The sequence below is a fragment of the Egretta garzetta genome, unplaced genomic scaffold (genome assembly GCF_000687185.1).
Source record: "Egretta garzetta isolate BGI_Z169 unplaced genomic scaffold, ASM68718v1 scaffold287, whole genome shotgun sequence".
Lineage (NCBI taxonomy): Eukaryota > Metazoa > Chordata > Aves > Pelecaniformes > Ardeidae > Egretta > Egretta garzetta.
The window spans coordinates 7,194,996-7,222,075 of record NW_009260435.1 but is presented as its reverse complement, the minus strand read 5'-3'; the positions used below and the strand labels follow the sequence as shown (position 1 = coordinate 7,222,075).

The following is a 27,080-nucleotide window of genomic DNA, read 5'->3' as shown; positions in this document are numbered from 1 at the left end:
GGCATTCACTTCATTTTACTGATTTTCATTATCAAGGTAACTAAAACAATGGAACTAACTAGTTTGGTTTACTTTTCTGGTAACTTTGGTAACCACACCATGATTTGTGGATATTCACTACTTCCCATGTATCATATTTGTGTATGAGTATTAAAACTATCACGAGCATATTTGACCTAAAAATTTCAACTGCTAGAAGACACAGAGTAACCAACTATACCTAAAAAGTGCGTCTTCTGTAGGAAAAAGGATTATACCACAGGGGTGATTCTTCTCTTGATTCTATATTACATTAGGAGACCAAAAAAAAATATATTACATTTTTCTGACAGAGTAGAATTAATGAATAAGCTCACTAACTAAACTGCTTCTTGGGAACAGATTTAATTGGATTAATATAAAAGAGATACATGTGGACTATCTTAAATGAAATCTTCCATCCTCAGAGATCACACTAATACCCCCGTCTAGCATTGTTGCAACATACCCAGTACAATAATTTACTATATCGTCTTTTGCTGATCTCCCAGCAAGTGCTATATAACCTCATTTACGTCACTTTCAACACCGAGATAGGATTCCAGAATTTGAACACAAATACTACAGTCGTCTTTTTCTATAAGTTGAATAATGCCTCTGATTCCAGGAAATTTAAGTTACAAGTCTACAAGTTTTTCCCCTTAGCTTCATCTTTAAACTTTGAATAATGTAACCATGCAGTTGGCAGGTAAAACAGCAGAAATTCAGCCCAAGTAACCACAGAACTCTGCTGAGATGCATAATAACTGTGGAGGGAGCTTCATTGTGTTTCTACCCCTTACTGGCCAGGCAGTAATTCATTGGTAAAATGCACTGTCTCAGACCTGACTGAATGCTAGCAGCGTTCTCACTTGCCCTCCCCTTCTTCAGTCAACCCACCTCAGGAAGGGCTGAAACGTTCCGCAGCAAGATTCAGAAAGCTTCTCGGGTGGCTTGCAATTATAGTATCAGGTTAGGTTTTTATTTTTGGTAATAGGATTCAAAGCCTGCTCACAGTAGCACAATAAAAATTGATGCTAATTAGGTAATAATAAGGGAGACCTAGAGCATATCAGGGGGATTAATAACCAGATGAGAGGTGAGACAGCACAAAGTCAACCTGAGGCCACAACCACCCCAGCTAGCTATTAATTTTGCCAGGAAATACCTCACGTGATCTTTATTGCTGTTAGAACCTGTTCGGAATTTTATTCAGAAGGAAAATAAACATCTTTCTCATATGGCTTTAAATCCCCAATGTATACCAAAATGAGTTCTTTGATTACAACTGCTGCTCCTAGATTTTTCTGGAAAACTTATCCTCAGAAAAGGATCAAATCCTTCTTCCTCTGTCTGCCTCCTGCACACACACCAACCCCCAACAAACTTTTATAACCATACCGGGCTTGGGGTAAAATGCATCACATTTTCAGAACTTCAGAAAATAATACCTTCCTGAACCTGAAGGTCCAGCAATCACACATTTGTCCTCCTCTGCGAACTGGAACTGACTAGAACAGGTCAAAAAACTTACGTCGGGACACACAGCTAATGATGCTTAAATTGGTTAAGGAAACAACAACTTAATTGTCCCTTTAAAGGTTAATTGTAGACCTGCCAACTAAGTGACCTACATTGCCTGGTCAAAGCATCTGTGAGAGAGGGCAAAAGAAATACTTTCAGAAAGGAAATTCTGTTTTGACATTAAATGATACACTCTTCTTTTCCATTGCTCACAGACCTAGAAATGCAAACTGACCCTATACAGGGTACAAAGCAGCACAGCAGACTTGCACGTCAGCTGCTGGCAGCAGAATAAAGACCACAGAGCTACAGCCGTGAGAGAAGTTGATGATTTTTGGATTATTTCCTCTCATTCCTCTTCCAAATACAAAAAGAGCTTTAGGGAAGCCCTTTCCTAATTAGCATATTTCTTTAAACTTGCACTGTTTACGCAAGCCTGCTTTACTTATTCCATTATTCTGGAGACAAATGTAATTTCTTCTTTCTGCTCCTACGAACCACACACAAAGTACACATCATGCTTACAGAAGTGGACACAGAAGTTTTGCCGCTCCGCCATGAAAGTCCACTTGTAGAAAAAGTGAAGGTGGCAGTTGTAAGCATCCTAACACTCAGCACGGTTTTGTCTTCTCTGTCACCAAAACAGAGACTCAGAAAAGCAACATTTGAGAAGTACCAAAGCCTAGTCCATGAATGATACTTCCTTTCAAGATGTGTTTTCTCTGTTAAAGCACGTTATCCTTTTGCATGCCCCTTATTACTTTTCCATATGTGCCTCTCTAGAAAGATGTCTAAATGCTTTGGTATTTTTTCACTATCTCCCCATTCCTGTTTGTTCTCATTGTATGGCACGCTCCACACACTTTATCTAGGTGAAATTAAAAAACAAGGCTGTGCTGACAGGAACTCAACTCTTCGAAGCTGAGAAGAGCTCCCTTCCTTTGCCAGTGGACAACCCAGAGAACCATCAGCTTGCTTTTTCTGTTTCCATCCTCATTCCAGTGACTGACTACAATTTCCTAATGCATTTCAATTATGCAAGAACTCTACTCACAGCACTACGATAAAAAGGGGAACACTTAAACTTTTTAAATTACCTTCTAATTGCAGGTACCTCAAATCTCAATCAAGGTACCTCTCTCAATCCAAGCTTCACGTGCAGCCCTAGTCTCTAAAGCTTGAGTCACATGTGAACCAACTTTCAAAAGCTGAAAATATGTCCTTCACAGACAAGGAATGTCAAAAATTATGATATATTAATTATATTTTGAATTTTGCTAAAGAAACTGTGCTTTGTCAGCTACCTAGAAGCAGGCAGAGAATTTTTCCACTTGTTAAATGATAAAACATATTTAGCTGCTTTGAAGGACTGCTATTGCTGTCAAAACTTATTTGCCTTGGAAGCCATCCAATTGCATCTTACCATGCTATCAAATGTGTGCTTATCTCAGTCACAAATGTCCATTCTTCTTTTATTGTTTTGTGGAAGTCTGCTAAAATGACAGCTTTTATATGAAGTCCAGTACAGTAAATAGGAATGCCCCAACAAGTTTCCACTGACTGTACACATTGTGAAAACACAGATGATGATGGGGTTTTTTTAACAGCCTGACATCAATTTCCAATATCACCCATTTAGTGAACACTGAACACTGTTCTACAGTATAAAAACCACAGCTAGAGTAACTTACATTTTGAAATCCATTTTCTATATATCTGATAGGACCAGTAATGTCCTCTGAAAAGAAGGTTTGTACTCTGGATTTTGTAAATTAAGGAAAACTATTAGGTTTGTCATTCTAATAATTTCATTCTCAAATAACATTTTTTGTTCTCATTCTGTTTTTACAGTCACCACCAAAGAATCTGAAAGTTATGCAATACAACAGACCTTAAAGCCACCAGGGACCCTCCTAACACAAGATGGAAATAACTTATTACGCAAATAAGATTAAAACATTGACCTTGAATCCAGAGTCTTTTGCCAAGGGGCAGTGTGTGTGTGGGTGGAAAATCAACTGTGGTACAGAAGCTTGCACTGTGCTTAGGAAAGCACAAGAATTTTCAAATGCAACATCATACAGGAAAGTGGAGGCACAATGGACATTACGATCATTTGAACATTTCGTATGGCAAGGCATTTATTAGGAAATAACATAGCTTCACTTGTGCACACAGTTAATATTATTTTCCACTCACTGTCCTCTCATGTTCCAGCCATAGCTGCAGTGATTGTTTCAAACTGTTCCAGTCTCTCCTGGCCTGCAGAGGCCACCACTGCCGCAAGGGATAGCCTGCGGGGATGGAAGCCCAGCTGTGCCAGCATCCTGGCAGCAAGTCTGCTGCAGAGGCCAGGCCAGCTGGGATTCCCTGGGAGACCGAGAGTGCCACGGGCTGGAGCAAACAGGCTTTGAATGACTTTGTGCTGACGGTTCAAGGCCAGGCTTCCAATATTAGTAATAACCCAGCTATGTACTACAACCTGTATCTGTTAACACTGTGCAGCTGAGAACACAAGTGCGTTACAGTAAATGATTAAGTAGGAAAACAGAAAAAAAGAAAATATTACTTTTGTCTCAATGCAGACACATTAACACTGCTACTAAAAGCCTGCCTCTGGCATTCTCTTTATTTTTATAAGATCATCAGTGCCATATTGAAGTTATACTCAGTAGATCTAGGCTAGCCATTTGCATGGGTTTGAAAGAAAGACAAAGCAGTGACTAAAGGAAATGGCCAACACCTAGGAAGATCAACATCTGAACAGCTGGTCCTGCTTTTTGAAACTTACACTTCACTAAGACAAACAGGAGGCTAACAGGTTAATTTCTATTTTCAAATATTCTTTCAGATGGAGAGAGTTTCTTGCAGGGGCTGGAGATGTCTTTATCACCAGCAACAGAGTCCTACTGTCTTATTCCAGTCAGGCTGGAATATTGCCTCAAGGTAACATTCTTTTTTTTGTTTGGGTCAGCAAGATGTCTTTAAAAAGGGAGTTACAGTTGACTGCTTCACCTAAGAATCTTAAAGAAGCAGATGATACGAAGGAGGGGTTTTGGTGGGGTTTGGGCTCTTTTTTTGTTTGTTTTGTTTTGGGTTTTTTGTTAACTACCCCCAAAAAAATCTCTCCATGCATCTCCCAGAAGAGGTACTGAGAGGGAAAGAACCTGAGAACTGCTGGAATACATATTCTGTGGAAAGACAGATGGAATACAGACGTTTCAGGAGCACTCCCTCCTAGGGGATCTCCATGCCTATTCTCCTCAGGTTCCAAACTGGAAACACATCTATTTTCCTTTCATACACATATAAAAAAATCTGATAGATTGGTATCTAAGAAGAGAAAAAAGTGTTTCTCCAGAAATTGGAGAATTAATTGGAACTAATTGTAACAGCACAGTTCCACCCAGCCTGAAAGATGGAACAGCTAATATTATGAAATTGATATAATGAAATGGATATAAACAGATACGGTGTTTAAAATATTCTATGTATTGTAAATTTTATCTATGTAAACCGCATCTTTTAGTGTCATCAAGCAGGAAATTTGCTAAAAGAGGTGGTAGAAAACAAAAAAAGGGAAAAGAGAAAACAAAAAGCCCATAAATAGAAACTCTCTGAAAAATACAAAACAAACCTAGAGTTTTGACTAGGAAAAAAGTGAATGGACAGTTGCCCATTCTTTATGAAAAAGTTTGACGTATCTTTTTTTCAACCCATCAAAATCAGAATGGCTGTTGAAGTTAAGGATCCAATTATAGAACTGTTACTTGTTCTGATTTTTATTATTACGGTGAAGATGGAAATGTCAAAAGAGAATGTAGCAGAAAGGAAAAATATCTCAATAAATCATAAAACAAATCTTCAGGGGAAATAAGATAATCTGCCTAGTACAATTGTAGAATAATTATATCTGTCCTTGGGTATTATCATTTAAGTAGTTAACAAGGAGGATAGCCTTCCACAGAAGATGGTAAATATTGTAAAAGTCAGTCTTTAATAACTTTTCCATATGCATTAAAAAATATCAACTCTAATCTGACATGTCGTTCTTAAGATACATCATTCATAGTAAGAATAAAATGTGTGCGTGGACACATACCTCTTTTCTGGCTTGGCGGTCTGCCTCTGGGACTGAGAATGCCTGCTGCCTCTCAGTGCTCCTCTGCTCAGATGGCTGTTATTATGGCCTCCGGAAGAAGCAGAGGCCCAAAGGCCTGCCCAAACCTGCTCTTCATTCCTGTGAAGTGGCACAGATGTACGGATGGCAGAAATGACATGGCCAGGATAAGCAGTCAGCGAGTCCTCACGGTGGCGGGAATTCTGATGAGCAAGAGTTCTCTCTGAGGCCGGGTACTGCCGCCCTGGCCTTCGGTAGCCCCTTTCACGGTAATAGGCTGGGAGGCAGGGCCGCGTTTGCTCCATCACACCGCCACTGCAGCTCCGAGAGCAGGCAGACCAGGGGCCCCAACTTCCCCACATGCCTGGGATTCCTGTACTGCTATCCTCAGATGCATCTCTTTGCTCTTCTATCCTCTGGGGAACCTGTAGAAACAATAGAGTGGCTTAGGAGCAATAATTCACACTGTAATACAAGGCGAGCACTAATATCCTTTTTAAGTTATTCATGCTACAGTCACAAGTGAAATTGAATGGCATATGGAAGTAACTCATCTTGTTCGTTCCCTGTCAAATGGCCTCCTTTTCTGCCAATATAGGAGAAGGTCTCCTACAGCCATCAACCATTCAGACCAAAAGTAATTTTTTGACTACCTGGATAAGAATAGATTTTCTTTAGTTCTCAGCAATGGAAAACATTGTGTAATGCAAAGCCTGGAAATTGGCATTTGAAAACTTTTATAATATTAGCAAAGGCAGGAAATAAGGTCATTTTTGGTGACGAACTTGGGTCAACAGACACTGACTGCTCTCTTCCACTCTGATGCCTCAACAATGGAGAGTGGTAGCAGTTGCAATAATATTTCAGGAACTCCCATCTAATGCGGAACTTTTTAGGAAACCAGTAACGTAAGAGGACAGGCTGATTTCCAACCAGCCAAAAATACTGCAATAGTTAACTCTTATATTACCACTTTTCCCCCACCCCCATATTAATGTTTCACGGAAAAGAGCTATTCAAGATGGCCCACCTCATCCTACATTCACAGAAATCCCCATCAAATTCAATAAAAGACAGGACACAAATTGTTGGTCTCGGGTGTTCAGTGCCACTTGGCCCACACTCACCATTCAGCAGCACAGGGAAAGTAAAACAAAGAACCCCAAAGAGAGGGGGATTTCTCTTGGAGGAAGCTAGGAAGTATTAGGAAGGGCAGGGACTGTTACTGTAAGGAAAGTTAACCCCTCAAGCTGTGGCCAAATATTTAAATATCCTGACCTTGTTGTTGGCATGGTATCAGGATAGCCTAGAAGTTACCACCACCCATCCCCATCTCCCTTGTGCCCCAAGATTTACTCATTCCTGGAGCTAGATACAGTCAGGAGTTCTCAGTGTTTCATGCTGGGCAGTGCGCTCAACTTTGTTGTACAGAAACTACATCCATTTTCACTAAACATAGTTTTTCTCTTACTTCCCTTGTCCAACTGGCTGAATCACAAGTTTTCAAAGCAGGCTTCCAATGTCTGGTTCTCACAACTATTAATATGCAGAATATTCTTTTAAATTAGCATCTTTTAATAGTTTCTTTCTATTCTGAATAACCGTTGTATCAACAAGCACACAGGTATATCGATTCAATTAGGACACAAAGGCAGCACTGTCCACAAACAAATGCCATACCTCTCCAGCCCTATTCAAGTGTGTAGCTACCTCAAAATGAGCTTTGGAAAGACAGCTTGTCAGTCTGTATGTCACTTCACCCTCCTTCAAAGGATGACCTCCTAAGCATGTAACTTCCATTAATAATTTTGCCTCAAACATTATTGTATAATAGCAAAAGATTAACATCTACATACTTTGCCTCGAGTCACAGATAACATGCGCAGTCACTAACTGAACTGCAAACCACTCATGCCAGCAAGCATACATTACTGATCAGCTAGCTATCAACATGGCAGGCTTTGGTGGAATGTGGTTTGCAAACATGGGTTGAATATACCACTACAATATGCAAAGCCAAGCCAGCACAGGGTTTGTGGTGCTGCTGTCTAACAGCCAGTTGCGGTCTACATAATCTGAAACGTTTCCGCCCTCTGAGGTTGCTCTCACACTTTCATCACCAACCACAGAAAAAACTGCATTTAATTATAACTTGTGAATAATAAAAAGCATCTGCATTAGTGTGATATGTTACCCATTTCTCCAATGTTATTTGAAAACAAGAGCAGATGTCTCTGTATTTAATATGTATATTTTCTGTGGGTACCCCATTTGGCATCAGCCTTTTAAATCCAATAGCCTGTACAACCTAATACTGCATTATGTCAAAATTATGAATAACATGCAACAGGGTTTTGGTTTCTGGCTGTTACATTTGCTTTCATATCCAGTAACAGAACACCACTGGCTCACAACTTGACCAACTAAACAAGCTATTCTTCAGTCCGTGTTTTTTCCAGTGAATATTCACTGTTCATACTTACACTACACATTAACCTAGCTCTACCACAGATATAAAATGGTAACGGCTACACAGAGAGACACTTTTCTGGTCTGACTCTGGTTTGCAGTAAAATTTACTTATTATAAAACTAATAGTCCTTTGTTACCAGACAAGTCAGGTTTCATTTGTCTGGACTATTTCTTAATAATTTCTATGATGGTTCAGTACACCATTTTTTTAAAAGCTAAAGACACTCATGCAGGCAACAACTAAGATCTATTCGTCTGCAAGCAACTCACCACTAACATAAGAAACATTTCATTATGCAGAAATAGAAACTGATACAATAGTGACAAGTGGTGACCTGCTGCAGAGAGAATTTTCTGGCTGCCAAACTTCATTGCAGCAAGAATCGTTTCAGATAAAATTATACTTTAGATGACTGAAGGCAATGTAAAGTAACTTCACACCCCTTAATCTTCACGGTAAAAGTTCTAGACATAGCACAAGAAGGTTTAATCTAGCTAATTAAGTGAGAACATAATAATAAAACTAACTAAGAAGTAACAATATACTGTCTTATACTGATGTACAAATTAATCAGTACTACTTAGTTATAAGAAGACAAAATTCTGAGACAGGAATTTTCATTAGCAAATCAGGTTATGCACTTTTATTTTTAATTAAGGTCTCTGCTTTCTTACTTTGAGAAAGATGGGGGCTTACAGACAAATCTTTAGAGAAGATGACATGTGATTAATGGCACAATCTATGCAGTGAAACCTACTGTGAAAGACTGAATAAACTGAAGCTGCTTAGCTTAAGGAATGGAAAACATAGGGGGCAATAAGAAGTCTTCCAAACCGTTTACATAAAAAAATACAAAAGTTTTCTCTTTGCAGCAAATTGTTCTCTATGTCTATAGCCAACACACAAGTTACAGTGGATATCAATTTAACCAGAGGCGATTCAAATGAGCTAGTAGGAGAAACTACTTAGTGGAAAGGCAAACAAAGCATGGGAACAGATTGCCTGAGGAGATCCTGGCACCACGGAGGTGGATCCCGAACCTCTACCAGGAACAGTAAGGTATTACTGATCCTTCCCCAGGGCAGAGGAGCTGAACTACAGGACTCACAGGTCGCTTCCCGTCATTTGGTCCTGTGATTTGCAGTAATGAGTTCTACCACAGCCCTGGGATATAGCCAAGAAATTACAGGTAGCTGCAGGAGACAGCTGAAGTATTCCAGAACATCTCAAAACCACCACATATTCAGAGATTCCTGATCCTAGGTCCCTCCTTCTCTCCCTTTAAAAATTACCCATTAAACAGCACACTTTCTAAAGGGAAGAGTTTGAGCCCGCACTGGGGAACAAGCGAAACGCATACTGACTTTTCCTTGCCAACTTAAGTCATGAAAGTAATTTCTTTAATAGAATCGCAGAGCCTGCAAAAGGGAGAAATCAACCAATCTGACTAATCTATCTTCCCATAGCTCATGACTGATTCCTTCTTTAGGTGACCTAGTAATATTCTTTCAACTCTAACTGCACCATCAAAAAGCTTTCTATCTACTGCAAGTAAATCAACAACCAAATATTTTGCTCTACAAATTCAATCTATTTTTCCCCTTAATTTCACCCCTTTCTTTCTTTCCTGTACATTTTTCAGTTATTTGGCAGGACAAGGTTTGTAAGTGGAAATAATACATTTCACTAGGTACAGCTGTATAGTAAACAACATAAAGAAAAGCAAGACAAGCTTTCAGGTGTGCAAGTGCTTGCAGTTTCTACATCTGCACTAATTCCTACCAAGTTGCTATCAAAGATTCTTTAAACCAGAAATTGTCTTCATAACGATTGTTATGCACCAAATATCTTTCAATCTGTCACCTTTCTAACAGCGAGTGGCAAACTGAATTGAGGCTAGATTTTCAGAAGAGTAGCGGCAGGGTGACTCTTTATTTACATCTCAGCAATCTGCATCCCTTTCTGTTCTTTTCCCCCAGTTTCCTTGTATTTTGCTAGTTTGCTACTTTTGTAAACAGGAGCTGCATATAACATTCAGGTTTTATTCTGACAGTTGTCTTTTTTCAAATTAGGCAGAGTTTCTAAAACAGTTTGTTGGTTTTTTTTTTCCAAAAACATCATTCCTATATAGAATAAATACATGAGTTCAGTGTGTAAAAAGTATGTAAGACTAAAACTTCAGAAAGGAAGTACTTGCTTTACTTAAATGAACCTGGCTGAACTGAAAACAAACAAAAAGCCGGAAAAAACACCCTTATTTTAAGCAGTCAAAAATGATCAGATTTAATCAGAACCTGTTTGAAGCCCAGAACTTCTCGGTATTGGGGTAATTTATTTAGAAATGATATAAGAGAAAAACGTCACTACCAGCCCAAAGTCTGTTTCAGTCACAGTGAAAGAGGTAAGAGAATTCCAAAAAATCTTAACAAAAATACCACTGTGTGTGGGCAGGCAGTCTATGGAACAATGTAATTTCAATTTTATTTTTTATCTTTCTGAGAGATGGTAAGAATCTCCCTGCTTCTTGGAGGTTTGGTTTTTTCCTCCCTGTTTCTTTGGGTTGTGTTTGTTTATAAATTGGTTTGCTGTAAAAGATCTGTAAGATAATACTTGTGATTTAAGTCACTGTTTTTGAACACCAAACAGAGCAAGCTAATAAACTTAAGACAGCAGAAGTCAACACAGAAAAGAGGGAGATGTTTATCCACATGGCAGACAAGAAAACATATTCTAATTCCCCTATTTTCCTTCATTTTCCCAGGTCCATGCAACATACATTACATTTGCTTTCTTGGGTTGACTAATCAAGTTCAGACAGACAATTAAAGACATATCAAAATCTTCTCTCAAATGAACTGTGTATCAACCTCATGGACTTAAATGCCAAAGAGGTGTGTGTTTGGTTGTGCATACAAAACCTTCAGTACTGATGCCACGCAGAACTCAATAAATGCACAGGGAATATCTAGGTCCATGGAATTTCATCCTAAGTGCAGAACTAAAAATCCGTAACTAGCATTCAACATTACCATTATTTGTAGAGAAACTACAGTGCAATTAAGTTTGTTTGATTTTACATATTTCACACACACTTTTTACCTATCTTCAATGCAATGGTAGTATAGTATAACTATTTAGGTTACACAGTTACAAAAACTCTGTATATCATGGGTAATAAATTGAAAAAAAACTGAAAGCAGAATACTTTAGAATACTATGTCTCTTGCTTCCTTATTTACATCCACTATTTTTTATTTTCTGAAAAAAAAAATCTAACTTTATATTCTTTAGTTGCTTGCTTCCAAATTTTAAGGATCTCAGAAATTGAAAGTTACTCTATAGAATTTTAACGTATTTAGCAGCTTTTAGGCAGACTAATTCTCCATTAAATCACTGCCTATTTCAATAGTTGTCATTTCTGTAGCTTTAGACTTAAGACAAGCATTGAGTCTTTCCTCACTTTTACTATATTGCAACCTTAGATCTTATTGAATTAAACATGCTACCAGTTGGCTGACACAGATTGCATTTTAAATAGAAAAATAGTTTTATCTTGAATTCATATAATTCAGCAATTACTCTGATCCTGAATCAAAAATTCCAGCAAAAACTGGGATTGCACAAGCTATTGAAATACAATGCAAATTTCTAGCACTACCTTTGTCGGAATTTAGAAATCTCCGGATTTCAGCTGCAGTTGTTGAAACTATACTATGCAAGAATGTCCCTGAAGAGGAAATATCACTGGAACTGAAAGCCACAAATATTTCAAATGTAACTAGTTGTGCGTGAAGACAATGGCCAACAATGCAGTACTGATCTGACAAACAATGATTTTAAATACTTCATCCTATTAAACTATAGCTTACATACAAATTAACTGTTCAGAAAAGCAGGAAAAAAGTGGATAAATTGGATGCCATTTAACCCAGTATTATGTTTCTCACTGTGTGGAAGAAGCAAAGGTTTAAGGAACAGTTTAAGAACCAGGACATGTTCAGAGACATCCACAGCTCCTCTGCTTCCAGCTAATCAGTAGTTTAAGGGCCTCCTTCAGCTAAACACCATATTCAAATTGTTTTTCATACCCACTACTGGACTTAATCTCCATGAATGCAATTAATCCCTTTTTTAGCACATTTCTAATCTCGGCTTCCAAAAGATTGTGCATTTTATGTTAAAAAAGTGCTTCCTTTTCCTCTGGTTAAATATGCAGCCTGACAATTTCGCTGTCTCTCCCAATTTTTTTCATTGTGATAAATGAAAAATGATCATTCTGTGTTCTCCTTCACCGTACCATGACGTTTGATCTGAAATCACTAACACAATCCAATTCCAGGATCTCTCTCTGAAATTCAGCAATCCTTATCTGGTCACTGGCTTTTTGTAAGGAAGATAGGCCAGAGTTTAGACTGTCCTCATTCTCAGCACCTTTCCACTCCTATAGTTTGACATGGGTGTACAATGCTGCATACAGTACTCCAAACGTGAATTAACGACAGACTTCCACAGTAATAATGATCACAATGCTTGGTGACTATTTTAACCAGCTACACAATTAAGTAAGCTGCTATAGACACAGCCAATGTTACTAAGTATTTTGCAGATACTGAGCATGTTATAGTAGTCCAAATTCAAAACTGAAAAGGGATACAAGACAATGGCAAGCTTTAAACTTGGAGATATCTAAACCAAATCAGGTATTTCTCTGTTTTTCTCCCATTTCAACAACATAATGTTGTATTTCATAGATTTAATTTCTAACATGTTATCCAGTAATTATTTTTCATGGTTAAATGCCCTGAATTATAATGGATTTGTGAACAAATTAGCAACATCATATTCCTAATTATACATCTGAAAGGGATGTTACAGGCATGAATGTATGTTTTGCAAAGCTTTACGGTATTACTTTCACCCAAAGGCAAAGAAATTGTATCCAAAAGAACATTTTATCACCTGCTCAGAAAAATGCTACCAATGGTATTCACTCAATAAACTTGTGTTCATGTGCTGGATGCAAAGTGGAATTAAAAGAAGCCAGCATGCCATTTTTTATTTTAAACTACTACTATCATATTTGTCCTGTGTTTCCCAGAGCAAAGAGCCCTAATCCTGTTAATATTCCTCAACACCCTTCAGGCTTTAGGCATTTTTTCACTGTCCCTTCCACGATCCTTCCTCTCATTTATGCCGCATATGGTAATGCATGCTATGACACCAAACTGTCACCATCATTATTAAAGGAGTGTCAAGGCACTTGGAAAACATGACTTCTTATTTATTCCATTACCCGAGGGTCGCACCTCCTTTATTTTATAGTTCTGGCTGATTGAAGGTTTTGCTTGGGCACAACCTGTCACAAAAGATGTGCATGCAGCTTTTATCACAGCCAGGCTCAGGCTGACAGAGGATTCAAAAAGCCAGTATAGTAGTATATAATAATACATTGTTATTATTAAAAATGTGTATGTCATATCTGGGATGAGATGAACACAGTCTTCTTCATGAACATACACCATCTTACTATATAATTGATCAATGATCCATCCCACAAAGGAAGAGCTAGTCTTTGCCCTGTTTAAATTTTAAGAGTGAAAAAACAAAAGCAGGCAAACTCACAGAAACTAGAACCGAACTGCAGTTCAGAGCGGAGCGTGCCAAATTTTGAATGGGCTGAGGAAATTATAGTTTAGTTTTAGAACCTGTTCAAGTATAACATTATCGTATTTCCTTGCCAGTGTTGTAAACACATCTATGGAACTGGTTTAATTCTTTCACCAGTCTAAGCATCTTAAAGGAATATTCTTCCAGTATTAGCTCAGCTGATTTCCAATAAAGGCCATACCTATATAGCCACGACAATTTCCCAGCAGAAAGTCTTTACAGTCCATTTTATAGATGTTCATTTGCAACAACCATATTTTTTATGCCTCATACAAGAAACATGTGGAACACTGGTGGTTTGGAAAAAAAAAAAAAAATCCTACCAAAAAAACCCCTAAAACTTGCAGATAACAACTTCTCAGATCTCTCAAGGCTAGAAGAAAAATGGAGCAGAGGCCAAAGAAAACATCGTGACACAATGTGTACATGTCGGCCTGGTTAGTATGCTCAGCTATTTTAATCCTTCAGTGCATTTTGGAAGCCTTTAATCAGAGATGTAGTAAACCATATGAATTTTACAGTACGTGGTAAGTGTAAATATTACCAGCTTAAATGATTTGGGTTTCCGTTCTTTGTATAAAACCGCTGTCTGAACATCTGCGCCTGTGAAGATTAAAGAGCTAAAAAGCCTGGAAATAGAAGACCTTTGTATTCACAAATCACTGAAGGGAGTTACAATGCCTGGAAAGCTTAACTGCCCCTTCAACCAACTTTGACCACATCTGAAGAAACTTTAACATTATTTAAATAGTCTAGAAAGTAAACAGCTCTGAAAAAAGTTCAGAACAGTTTTTGTGCCAACAGAGCTTGAAGCTTCTTCCAAGTTTGGCTAATTTTTTTCACACCGAGACCACCTCCATTGTGCTCTGTGAGCCTAGTGTCTTAAAACAGAGGTTTCTTTCCATTTTTCTGTGAGACCATTAAGTACTTTCAAGTAAAGAGATGGCTCACTCCTGACCTCACTTCTACCAGTTCTATATAATCACTCCTTTTCTACAGTAGGATTGCTTCTGATTTACAGTAAGGTAAAGATGGTAAGAATCAGGCCCTCATTATATCACAAATTAGGCTTGTTTCTTTTAATAAACTATTTCCTCATCATTGACTATCATCTGTGACCTGAGTCACTCAGCTTGTACTATCCTAGGCCTTTTACAGGTCAATCATCTTCAGCTGTGACAAAGCGGTTGCCACTCTAGCATATTGCCACACTTAGAAAAATTCTTTGGGACTCATGTGGTGGAAATATGGATTTTATTTATTTGGTAACTGACATAACACCTCTCAAGATGTCTCAGTGAGTCATCCACCCATCACTCCAGAAGCAGAGAGGACAAGCTGTCATAAAATAGAAAGCAACATTCCCTAACAGAGTAACTTATGTGTGAATCCAAAAAGCTTCTCATCTTTATCATCGCTCTGATCCAAAGCCTGGGACAGAACTGGCATGCGAAGGTGAGAAGCTTGTCTATGACCTTGTAAGTTCACCTGCTCTGGCATCTTACTGGAACAAAGATCCTTTCATTTTTTTCAGAGAAACACAGAATGAGCTTTAAGCCCCCCATGCTCCGAGCTCAGAGACATTAGTATTTTTTAATAATAAAAAAAAAATAATATAACAGGTCCATGACAAAGCAGGTTAAAAATAACAAAACCATTGGCCTTGATTTTTCAAAGAGTATATTTGCATTAAATAATGTATCCTCATCCTGTCTCCTTTCCCCAAACAAAGAAGAATTTTTTCCCTAACCATTTTAATCTACAACATCAAGGACAGGGAATTAGTAACAATGCAGAGATAGCAAGAAAATTCTTTCAGCCACTGTTCTACATGTTCTGTTGCACTAAAAGGCTAATTTTAAAGGAAAAGTCTTGGCATGGACTAAATCATCTCTCCTGTTTCCTAAAGATCACTGTAATTAGAATAGCAATGTTATTAGCTAGAAAGGGTCTATTTTACCAAAGTTTCAATGAATGAAACAGCATGTATATTTATAGAGTTAAAAGTCAAGCAACTGTGCTGAAGGCAAGTGAATATACTCACCAGTGGAAAGCTGCAAGAGGAATATGAACATTGCAGTTGGTAGTGGTTTACAGAATTGTTATGTATGAAAATACAGTAATAATGGACAGCAGTTGTGTTATAAACAAGAAAAAAAAAAGCGTGACACCTGCAAACACTTGTTGCAAGAACACATACAGAACACCTGTATGCAGATACATGGTGACTAAGCTGCTCCAGTAAAAGTTAGTTTAGTGTATGCAGCCCAGCAGGACAGAACTGCCGTAACTCTGTAGTAGGCCTGTTAGCAAGAGCTGAGTTCCAGCTCAACAAGTCCTGACAAGTTATACATTTCAATCACTGTGGACCTTAGGGCAGAGCTTCACCCTACCTGGATTGCAAGGAAGAACACAGCCTTCCTTTACATGCTTCTGCTTCTCAGGATATATAAAAGCAAGGTGGTGGCCAGCTGTGGTGTAGATCCCATGGCACTCCTTAGAACTATTAGGCATTAACCCTGGTGTCTTGGCCAAACGCCAAGCTTAGATATTAACTACTTTGTCTAACTCCAATTTCCTACAGTGTTTCAAGGATATAGTAGACTCGCTTCATGCTTCACATTTTACTGTTATGGAGTGCTCAGATGTATTAGGCAGCTGTATCCTTTTCAGTTAACAGAATAGTGACTTTTATGGGGTGTGGCAGGGTAAAAGAACAATAGAAGTGAAACATTGCCATTCGCTGTCATTATTACAATATAAATTAAGGCGCAGGATCACATTTATACACAGAATTTCCTATCTGAATCCTAAAAATTATATCATAGTCAGATTTAGTAACCAAATTCTTATCACTTGAAATAGTACTCCTAAAGTTATCACCCCCTCTGTACGCTGTCCCTCTATCTTCCCACTTACGTCTCCATCATCTTCTTTCTACAGCCCAGTAGAAGGAATCATTCCTAGCATCTTAAGACCTTTGTGGTAGGGCAGCATGCTGGAGCAAGGAGGAAAAATTGCCAGGGAAAACAAAGATGGAAAGACAGAAAGATGAAAATAAATCAGTGGCCTACTTTCTTGATTCTTTTCAAAGACAGAGGAGAGCAAGACCAAAGCTAGTCTCCTTGCTTTTGCCCCTCAAAGTAGGGCGTCCAATTAATCTAGGAATGTGTCAGAATCTCTTTAAGTCTTAGCATTTCATTTTACTTGTCACATATAAATGTTCTGTTCCTAGGACCAACTTCAGGGACATACATGACTGCCCAGAAAAAGGTCTATCCTACAGCAAACAAATGTAGCTGTTAAGCATTTTAAAACCTCTAGATAAAGGCATGGGCACAGGCAAGTGTGGGAGATGCAGTATTTTTAATCCTCTTTGTTTTGAAGCAAAGGGAGAGTGTACAGATCCTTAAGGTCAATCCACAGTGACAGATTAATTTGTTTAAAAGAACTTCTGATAAGCTTCTAATTCAATTCCATGTATTCTGCCAATGCAATCAACACAGTGCTATTATGTGGTGGATTTAAGGAGAAAAACAGAGGTACTCCGGCTAGAGGTAAGGAAAACTTTTTATCTACTGAAAAGAAATAAAAAAAAAAAACATATAGTACAGATAGGAAAGCTTCTCTGAAGTACATGTTAATCATAGAAATTCCCTTTTATGAACTGAACTGCTATTTGAATACATTGTATTGCTACTCAGGCTGCATTTCTACAAGTAACTGAACTGCTCTAACAGCTCACAAGGACCAAATGAGATATTTTGGCCAGCTTTCCCCCATCGTTCCTCTCTTTTCTCTAAGCTTCTGCTCCTGATCCTGTGCCTTATTTCTGCTGACTTAGCAGTGATGACCCTTCAACAAGCATGTTTGAGTCCAATACATGAGAGAGGGGAGGAAAAAATCACAGGAAGCCCAACACCACACATGTTACAGCATATTCATCTCCAATTCTGTGGGGACTATATTCACGTTCACTTGATACACAGTTGCTTTTTATAGAGACATTGTGTGTCTGATAGCAAGAGATAACACCCAGTTTATTTCTTCAATTTAGAGCCAGCATAAAGAAACAACACTAAGCCTAAACAGGCTCAAAATTCTTCAATGTTACTGTAGAGCCCCAATTAAATGCTTGTAAAAATAAATCCTGACACTTCTTCCATATGTTGAAAACTAGTTTGTTAAGGTACTGTACCTCCATTGAAGTCAATACTAATCTGCAAGTGAGTGACAAAAGGCATAAATTCAAAGCAACTCCATCACTTCAATGCTATTATTTAATGCTGTAACAGAAGCAAGATGTTAAAACCAAGCAATATTCATGTCAGAAATTTTATTTGGACAAACTTTACCACTATTTATGTTACAAATTTTACTAAAGTAAACAAGGCATAAATACAACTACAGCTTACTTTCTTAACACAGCAACATATGATTAGTTAAAAATCCACCCAGGAATGGCTTCTGAAAAATTGGGAATACAGACTTCAGTGGTTGCCTGGGAGAAGGACTGTTATGTTTCATAGTTTAATCTTCTGCTCATCACAGTATGACATTTATCAGATTACGGTTAAATAATATGTATTCAATAAAATAAGCAGAGGGAGGGAGAACAGAGAGCTTGCCTGCATGATGAGCAGCAGGAGGGCTGTTCATATGTCCAGTACTGATGGACAAGGAAAGTTAATTGCTCAAATATTAAGGAAGATTTCAGTTTAACCAGTTTCAGACAGCTTGGCTGATTTTTCTAGGCAAGAGGCAATTACTCGGTTTCATGTAACATTTCCTCCTTTTTTGCTAATATTGATGAGTATTTCAGCATTATAAAGTAGTATACTTGATAGTTAGAATTATATACTATGAATGAGGAATAAGTAAGTTAGATCATGAAAAAAAACCAAGAAGCAAGCTACTGACCAACACTACAATCCCTGTCTTCAGCAAACCATAGAAGTCTTTTGCATAGGAATTTTTATTTCTATCTAATGAACATACTATGTTTAATGTATTTGTATTACTGTGCAAACCTGTGCTATTTGGAGAGATAAAATTAACAAACAGAGCAGTACCATAAGCTCAGATGTAGGAAGATGTAAAGATGCTCTTTGTTTTCAGTTTTTGTGCACTTCTGATGGGAGAGACAGCATTGTTCAAAGTAAATAAGCACAAAAGCTACTCCTATATAGAGATCAGGTAGCCAGGCATTTCTGAAACCAGAAATTCTGTATTGGTCAATTCTGACTTTGTATGACAGACAAGTTTCCAAGACTTTAATTCAAAAATTATAAAATCTAAAAGTAGAAAACATTGCCCAGTCAAATGCTTTCCCCCCGAAAAGTATCTTCTTACTAGCTAGTGTTCAAAACATTTTTACTTTAACAGCCAAGCTTAAATTTCCCCAGAGTAAGAAAAGAAGGGGAACTGAAATGGAATAGTTTTGCATTTAATCTGGGATGGGTGGGGTAGGGGGGGAGGGCAGCAGTCCTGAAAGCAGAAGAGTTACAAAATAAACTGCAAATGAGAAAAAAATAAAACCTTACCATTTGGTCCTGTCATCCTCCCAAATCTTAATTCCACTATCTGCACTTCACTGCTCAGGAAGTAATTTGGCTCATTCTTCTAGCTAACAGTCCCTAGGCTGTCACGCCAGAAATGGATTTTGTGTGTGTGTGTCTGAGGAAAGTAACCTGCTGAGCTCTGCAATTCCAGATTTTGTTGATGAAATTTCCCTTAATTATTTTTTTTTTTTTTTACAAATTGCTGCTTGATAAGATAAACTTCTTTCTTCATGTTAAAGTCCTAAACATATACCACTAAGTCAAGAGTAGCTAAACAGTGCTTTAAGTAGCTCTAATGTACTGAAGCTAAATACAAACTCTTACAAGTAAGTTAGGAAACTACAAATGGATTTTTGTTCAAAAATCTACATTAGGTCAGCCTCTCTGAAACTAGTATGACTTTAAACATGGATTAAAAAAAAAAAGAAACAAAAGATGAAAATCTAGCAAGATTTTAAAACAAACAGAAAATAGTATTTCCTGATGTTTTCAAGTGTTCTCAAGTCCTAAAACAACATCTCAGCTGAACTGTGGGTGTCCAGAGGCAGTTACAACTGGATTTCCATCAACTGCTTTGGGAATTGTCCTGGGGTTTATTTCATTTTCCCAAAAGTGTTAGTGCAAGAAAAAAATCTAGGCTATTTGGAAATATTTTAATGAATTACTCTGCCAAAAACCGAAGTTCAATTCTCTGATTTTATTTCCCTGTCCATAGCTTCCAGAGCAAAAATAACTTTATGCAGGGGTGAACAAGACAGAATCCAAACACTCTCCAATACTGCACGTTCAAGCATCAGTTGTGCACACATGCTTAGCTTTAAGCTGCAAAATAAATACACAGTGAGGACTGGGCTATAAGCTAATGTTTTATTAGAATTCATCTCTAGTTACTCACTTTCCACATACTGTATGCTCTGGGTAGGTACATAAAAGTTACCAAACACCAGTTTTATTATTCACTACATTGTTAACATGACAAATTGTTCATCAAATCCTTCCCTCCTCCTCCTCTCCCTTTCTTCCTGAAAAACTGACCTCCTCTTACATAGAAGGAACTCTGCCAGACAGCAGAGAGATCTGTGCAGAAATACCCAGGAGATGCTGGCTAGGGATGCCAGCAAACACATGTCCAGGTTACTGCATAAAAAGAACAGAACTACCTCCAGAGCTACAAAGCTGAGAACTCGCACCCAGTTAGAAACATGTCTGACTTGGCCTTCAGAGCTGCTAACAGTCCCCTGTGCCTGCAGCTGATAGGTGGGTCAGAAGGTTTCTGAAAAGTTTAATAAATACAGACTTCCAGTCTAAACACAGTTTGGCATGAACAGAATCCTCTCCCATAGTGTAGGAGCTGAGAATGACAGACAGCCTTGGAGCCTGTATGAGATCATCACTAGGAAACTTCTGCCTCTCTTGTTTTCAGTAAAAAGAATAGCTCCAAGGTGGTTACCATGCCCCTTAGTGCCATGCCTCCAGTCCCTTTAACTAGTGCAGAAGACACTCCAGACCTGTGGCATTTCTCATTCAACTGAAAAAAAAGAATCTGATTTTATCAAAATTAATTCCGGAGCTTCACAGAATGAAGCAATTGTTTCTCTGACTTACTCTATTTCAGTTACTAGACTTTTTTTTCCCCCTAAAGCCACTTGGAAGCTGGACTGCAGCATCTCTCCACTGTCAATGTTACAAAAGAATGTCTAATTAGACAGAGTACTGAAAACAGAGCAGCAGCATGACCATCTCAACTGCACAACAAAATAAAAGAGACCTAAAGTAGGGAAAAATACTATGGTGTACTCAGGTTTGGAATAGAGCACTTGGGCAGCTTGAGAAACGCTGCAGACTGCCAGTTTCAGACCACATCATTACTGACCTCATTTAACTTGTCTTACTATTAGACACAAGGAGTTGAACATGACAGCTGTGTTCTTCAGGAACTATGATTATCAGATAGCTTCAGGTTTCTAGTCCATACCTATAGAGCTATTGTCCAAATAATTCTTTACCCTCAAAATAGTGGCATACGCACACAAAAAAAAGGAAACCCCACAAACTTGCCTTGTATCTCCTTTAAAAAGCACGGTATAAGAATAAATATGCATCTTGAATTATTATTTAGAAATCTATAGTAAAAAGCAAACTTTTAAAAATAGGTTATTTGATATCTTTAATAATTAAATGATTGTGTTTGAATACCAATTAAGAGATGAGAACAATGTCAATATAAGGTCACAGCCCATAAAGAGATAAGAGGAGCATTCAAGGGGTCTCCCCTCAGGTCTCAGGTAGAATCAGCAATACCTACACATCATTCCTGACAAACATTTGTCCAACACATTCACAGAGACCTTCATCATGCAAATTCTAAACATTATCCAGCCAATATGATCTGTTCTTCTTTATATCCTCATCATGGGAAGTTTTTTTCTAACATCAAACCTAAGTTTCCCTTGCCCCATTTTAAATCTGTTTCTTCTCATCTACTCCACCACAGACAGAAAGAATACCCTTCTCATTAGTGACTCATATGTACTTGGAGATAGTATCTGCCTCCCCCACCAGACTTCCAATCTTTAGACTAAACAACATGAATTCATTCAAACTTCCCTCAGAGGTAAGATTTTGAAACCTCTTGAGGATAATCGCTGCTGCTCTCTGTTTCTCTCCAAATTGTCCACTACTTTCCTGAAAAGCAGTGCAAAAACCTAACCTAAGTATTCTCGATGAAATCTCACTAATGCAGAGCAGGATGGAAGGTGTGCAGGCTGCAAGCCTTCTTAGACATGCCAATGTCTCTGATGAGTGAATCATTCACAAGAGCACAACAGGAAAGCTCAGCAGTTTCCAGCTCTGATCTCTAGCAATTTAAATCTAGCAACAGAGTGTGCCTTGCGTCCAACTTCTGTTTCAGACATCTCCATTTCTGTAAGAGAAAGAGCTACCTATGAGCAACTGGATGCTTCCGCTAATCCATGTTTGAGCGCTGCTCCCACTGACATGAATTCTTCTTTCCCTTTGTCTTACATGATGAAAATGCTCCAAAGCTTGAGTAAGCTGGCATGGACCTATTTGTGACCTATAACACTCCATACAATTACTCGTCCGATTAGCCACAATGAGCCTCTTTTAACCAAGTATGTATTTATATTAAAAAAACCCAAACCCCCAAAAAACAAAAGCCACATTATTCCCACAACTTTATTTAGATTGCATTGCTTTATGCATCTTACTCTAATGTTTTCTACATTTACCTTTAAGTATACAAAATCTGAATTTTTCTAATGCTTACCTTTCTGTGTTCAATTGAAGGCTGTGGGATGGCAAACTGAAATCCCAGCACTGCTAGGGAACTGAGAAGTCTGAAAAAGCAAATAGTGGAACAAAAGATAAAATTACCACTAAGACAAACGACCCATCTACAAACTATTACAGGGCTTCATACTGCAAGAACTTATTTAGACACTTGAATACCATTACTAACCAAAGCAGACTCACTAAAACGCATGAAATGTTCTTATGACATTCTCTTCACAGCAGACAGTACCAGGTACATACATAAATTCGTCTATAGAACAGAAGTGCACCAAGTAGAATCCATTTATAGTATTTCACATAACTTTATGTTTAAATTAAAATATTTTTTGCAGTGCATATTTTAACACCTCAGCATTTGATGTCAAACTGACATATGCTTTGTGAGTTTTCTGAAGTGCTAAGTAAGAATTCACCCATCTGTGGACTAAGTCTGCTTCTAGCTCTGGCTCCTCATTTTACAGATGAACACTCCACCTCCAGTACACGAAACATGCAAAGAATCACCATGATTTTGCAGAAAATAGGTTCTTCCCCAGCTGCCTAACACTTGTGGAAGTTGAATAACCTAATGGGCACAGAAGATGGAAAGTAGCGGACACAGCTCACCAGAGACTCAGGATAAGCAGCCAAGCATCACCCCAGTCCCCACATCTTCAATCTGAAAGGAGTCATAATGGGAACCAAGCCCAAACAAACTTTGTTCTGTCAAGCCTCACCACTGTAATGACTCCTAGGAGCCCATTACAAGTTAGGCTCAGTTAGCTCAGTCCTTTGTTTGCTATAATTTGCACTGGCGACTGGTTTGCCCCCTTCCAGCAAGCCCCTTCATCAGAAAACACAGAAAGATATGAGAAGTAGGATCAAGATATCTTTATTTCTACCAGGAGTTTGACTTTTCAGTCTATAGAGTATGCTTCGGACCCTCTATAAAGGGGAAAGCTGCTAATGATTTGCTGCATTTCAATGCAGAAGTAAAACTGATGGATTTGGACACAAAATCCATCTGCAAACTAATGGACCAGACAAAATCCAGCTGTGCTTCCTACTCACAGCTCCCTCCTTTGCTCCCTACACAGTAACCCTTTAAATATTTCTCAGTTTCGCGTATTTTCAGAGACAGACCTCCTAAACAGAAAGAGGGGTTTTTTACACTAAGCATTTCATTACAACCAATACAAATATTCTTCTACAAGGAGAATGTTTTTCTTGAGTTTTCTGTGTTTGTTCTTGCTAACATATTGAAAAAGGAACGGTTAGGTAAGTATGCCTATCACCACCTCATCACCATAGTCTACGCCCCTCTCTCAAAGCAATAAACCATTCAAAGGCAAGAAAAGTCATTACTTCCTTACTGCCACAGCAATTTAGAAAAAAAAAAAAAAACAATTAAAACACTTTAGAAGTCTGAGAGAAGGAGTATTATATTTCACAAAGTTATCATTTGTGATAAAGCAAAATACAGAGGACGTGGCTGAAATCAGAGCCCGTACAAGGCACTACAAAAAAACCCATAGTAAGAGTCAAAATGTGCAGTTCAGAGCAAGGCCCAGTAACACAGTGGTGGATGGAAGCCAAAGGCATGAACAAAGAAACTGATTTGCCAATCACACCTGAAATCAAAGGCAGAAACAGAAACAGAACTCACACCTCCAAACTGCAAAATGACAGCATCAAGTCTGTCGTTAGCTGACCTGCATATCCCTTTTTAAAGTGCTCAAGTGATCTTCTAACTATTCTCAATGAAAACATGACAAGCTTCTAAGTAGGCAGAGCGCAGTCTCTAACATCTACATCCTCTGCAAATTACATTTAACTCCCTTTTCAGAATCTTCCTATCCACTCCCTGCCCTCTTATGGCTTCTGCTCCCTATAATCCCTCAGAACATGTGAAAATTTGTTCAAACTTTGCATAAGGAAATGAATGCTTTCATCCTCAAGAGGACGAGATTTTTCCGATCAGTCTGAAGGACAACAGATTTCCATGAATAAATTCTTCTGAAATCATTCACAAGGCTGGGAGTTCTGAACTGAGCAAGAACTGTAATCTTCAAAGCACATTACTTACCAGATTAAAGTTTTCAGTTCTAAAATGCAAAGTTTTACTATATGTGTGATTACTCGGTGCCAAGCTTTTCCTGACCATTCTTTAATGAGGTTGCACTGTAATCACCATCTGTATGTATGTGCTTGATAACAATTAAGCTAGTTTTTAAGTTCGCTTCTGTATCTGCAGTCGGATCTCTCAGAAACAATGGTATCAACCTACTATTTAAAACACACTGGAAATCTGCTGGGAATACTTAAGCTATCCTGAGGTCAGCCTCTAGCTTCAAACCAGTGTGCGGCAATTTAATTTTTTTTGATGTTATTTACCTCAATAGCTTGCTCTGGCTAACCTCTCTGGACTAGGCTTTTTAATTTGCCATGCTTGACTAACGTTAGGCTTCCCAAGCTGCAAAAATAGGCTTCTCCAATTTCAGTGGGTTTGTTTCAGGTATCCTTACCGTGCAGAAAAGCCAAAATGAGCAAGTGCTCTTCAAAATAAGGCAAACTTTTCAAGTACACATGAACAGGTCAGGTACCAACTGCAGCTGATTGATGCCTGTTTAACTCAGGCCTCTGTGTAAGAGCCTTGCTGGTACAGCCCTGGCTCTCACAGTTATGACGCTATTTGGAGCCAAGTACCTAGTTTAAAGCAAAGTCAGGCAAACTGTCAGTCTATCCAAGTTGCAAAGAGAAAATGTGCTCACTTTCTTTTAGAAAAAGTTTACTATTTAACACCTCATTTAGGATCGCCTCTCAGAGTTCTTCGTCTGTTGTTGCAGCAAGTATTAGCTTTGCATGAATGAAGGTGGAGGGCACCAAAATAGATTTCCCTTAGTAGTTCTATTTTATGAAGGCTATCATGGCCAACTGTGGATTGTCCAGGGAGGAGTGAAAGTCTTCTAGCCAAGTGATTAGTACTGACTAGTGCAGTATAGCTCTTGTCTCATACTCCTGACTTCCTAACAAATGAAAGTCTGCAGAACAGCCTAAGTCTGGGACAGCCTGGGAGGAGCTATGCAGGGAGAAGTCTCAACAGGAAAGATAACACAGGTAGTGTCAATAATATGTAACAGATCCATTTTGATAGATGTCTGAAATTCACAGAATCACAAGGGTTGGAAGGGACCTCAGGAGATCATCCAGTCCAACCCCCCTGCTAAAGCAGGTTCTCCTAGAGCATGTTACACAGGACTTCATCCAGGTGGGCTTTGAATATCTCCAGAGGAAGGAGACTCCACAACCTCCCTGGGCAGCCTGTTCCAGTGCTCTGTCACGCTCAGACTATTCACAAGAAGGAAGGTTAGACCAGAGGTGTTAGTGACAGTATCTCCATACAAAATGAAAGAGCATGCAGTTGTCATTCCTCGCAGGTCAGCTTTTGTTCGTGTAGCATCACAGCTGCCTGTTTTCTCTGAATCTGCTCACCCAGCTACAGAACTGGACTTAGAAACAGTTGAATGTTTCCTTTGTGAGGAAAGCTGTTTGAAAGGTCTTTCCTATGTTTGCCCACTGGCAAACTGTTCCAAGAATGCATAATAAATTCCCTGAATGAACTGCAGCACAGGTACTAAAACACGCAAACCAGTAATTTAAGCTCAGTGACTGTAGTCTCATCAAAAAAAAAAAGGAACTTTCCAATAATATATGCCATCAGATTGGCACAGACTAACACATGGTCTAAGCATAAACAAAAACTGAGGACTTTCTTTTTTCCTATCACCAAAGAATGCTATGTCTGGTATGCATGTACGATTATTCGGTCTTTGGACAAGATTTTTATTTATCCTCTTATGATACAAACACTTTTAACACCAAAGCAAGAGATAACCAAATTAACACCAAAGCAAGAGATAACCAAATTGATGTTTACTGCAGTGTATTAAGAGCGTATTAAATAAGATTTTAAATGTTTTACTGCATCACTTACCTCAAAGAAACTATTAAACTGTCTACCATGATCCTTTAATGCAAGGTGTCTTGAAGTGAAAAATACCACTTCACTGTGGTACAGCACAATGACGATCAACACACAAATCCTACAGAAAGAAAAGAGAAAACCATTTAACACTGCTTATTCAGTATTTTCCAGGATGTCTATGAAATTGGATACAGACCTACATTAGTCATCTCTACTTCAATTCTTGCAACTTTACAGCAACTCAAACTGGAAATCCAGTGTATGTTACATGAATAGACTGGGCACACCCGATTTTTTTGCAACCAGACTTTAACAGTGCCAAAGTGCTTTGCTGAAAGGCTATGGGATGGAAAAATCTTTATTTGATTCCCAAGGATGCAAATCTGATGTTAAACTTGCCTTTTTATCTCACATTCCTGGTATGTCACTTTTATGACA

The 27,080-nt window shown here is 38.4% G+C and overlaps 1 protein-coding gene across 1 annotated transcript in view; it reads right to left on the bottom strand.

Moving 5' to 3' along the window:
- THSD4 (thrombospondin type 1 domain containing 4) overlaps window positions 1-26,680 on the bottom strand; it is a 304,440-nt gene extending 277,760 nt beyond the window's left edge. The window contains exons 1-3 of the mRNA XM_009643970.2: window positions 26,652-26,680; window positions 22,653-22,722; window positions 5,645-6,087 (exon numbers count right to left, since the gene is read on the bottom strand). Coding sequence (XP_009642265.1) covers window positions 5,645-6,087; window positions 22,653-22,722; window positions 26,652-26,680 — 542 coding nt within the window. The remainder of the gene's footprint in view (window positions 1-5,644; window positions 6,088-22,652; window positions 22,723-26,651) is intronic.
- Window positions 26,681-27,080: the final 400 nt, after the last annotated feature.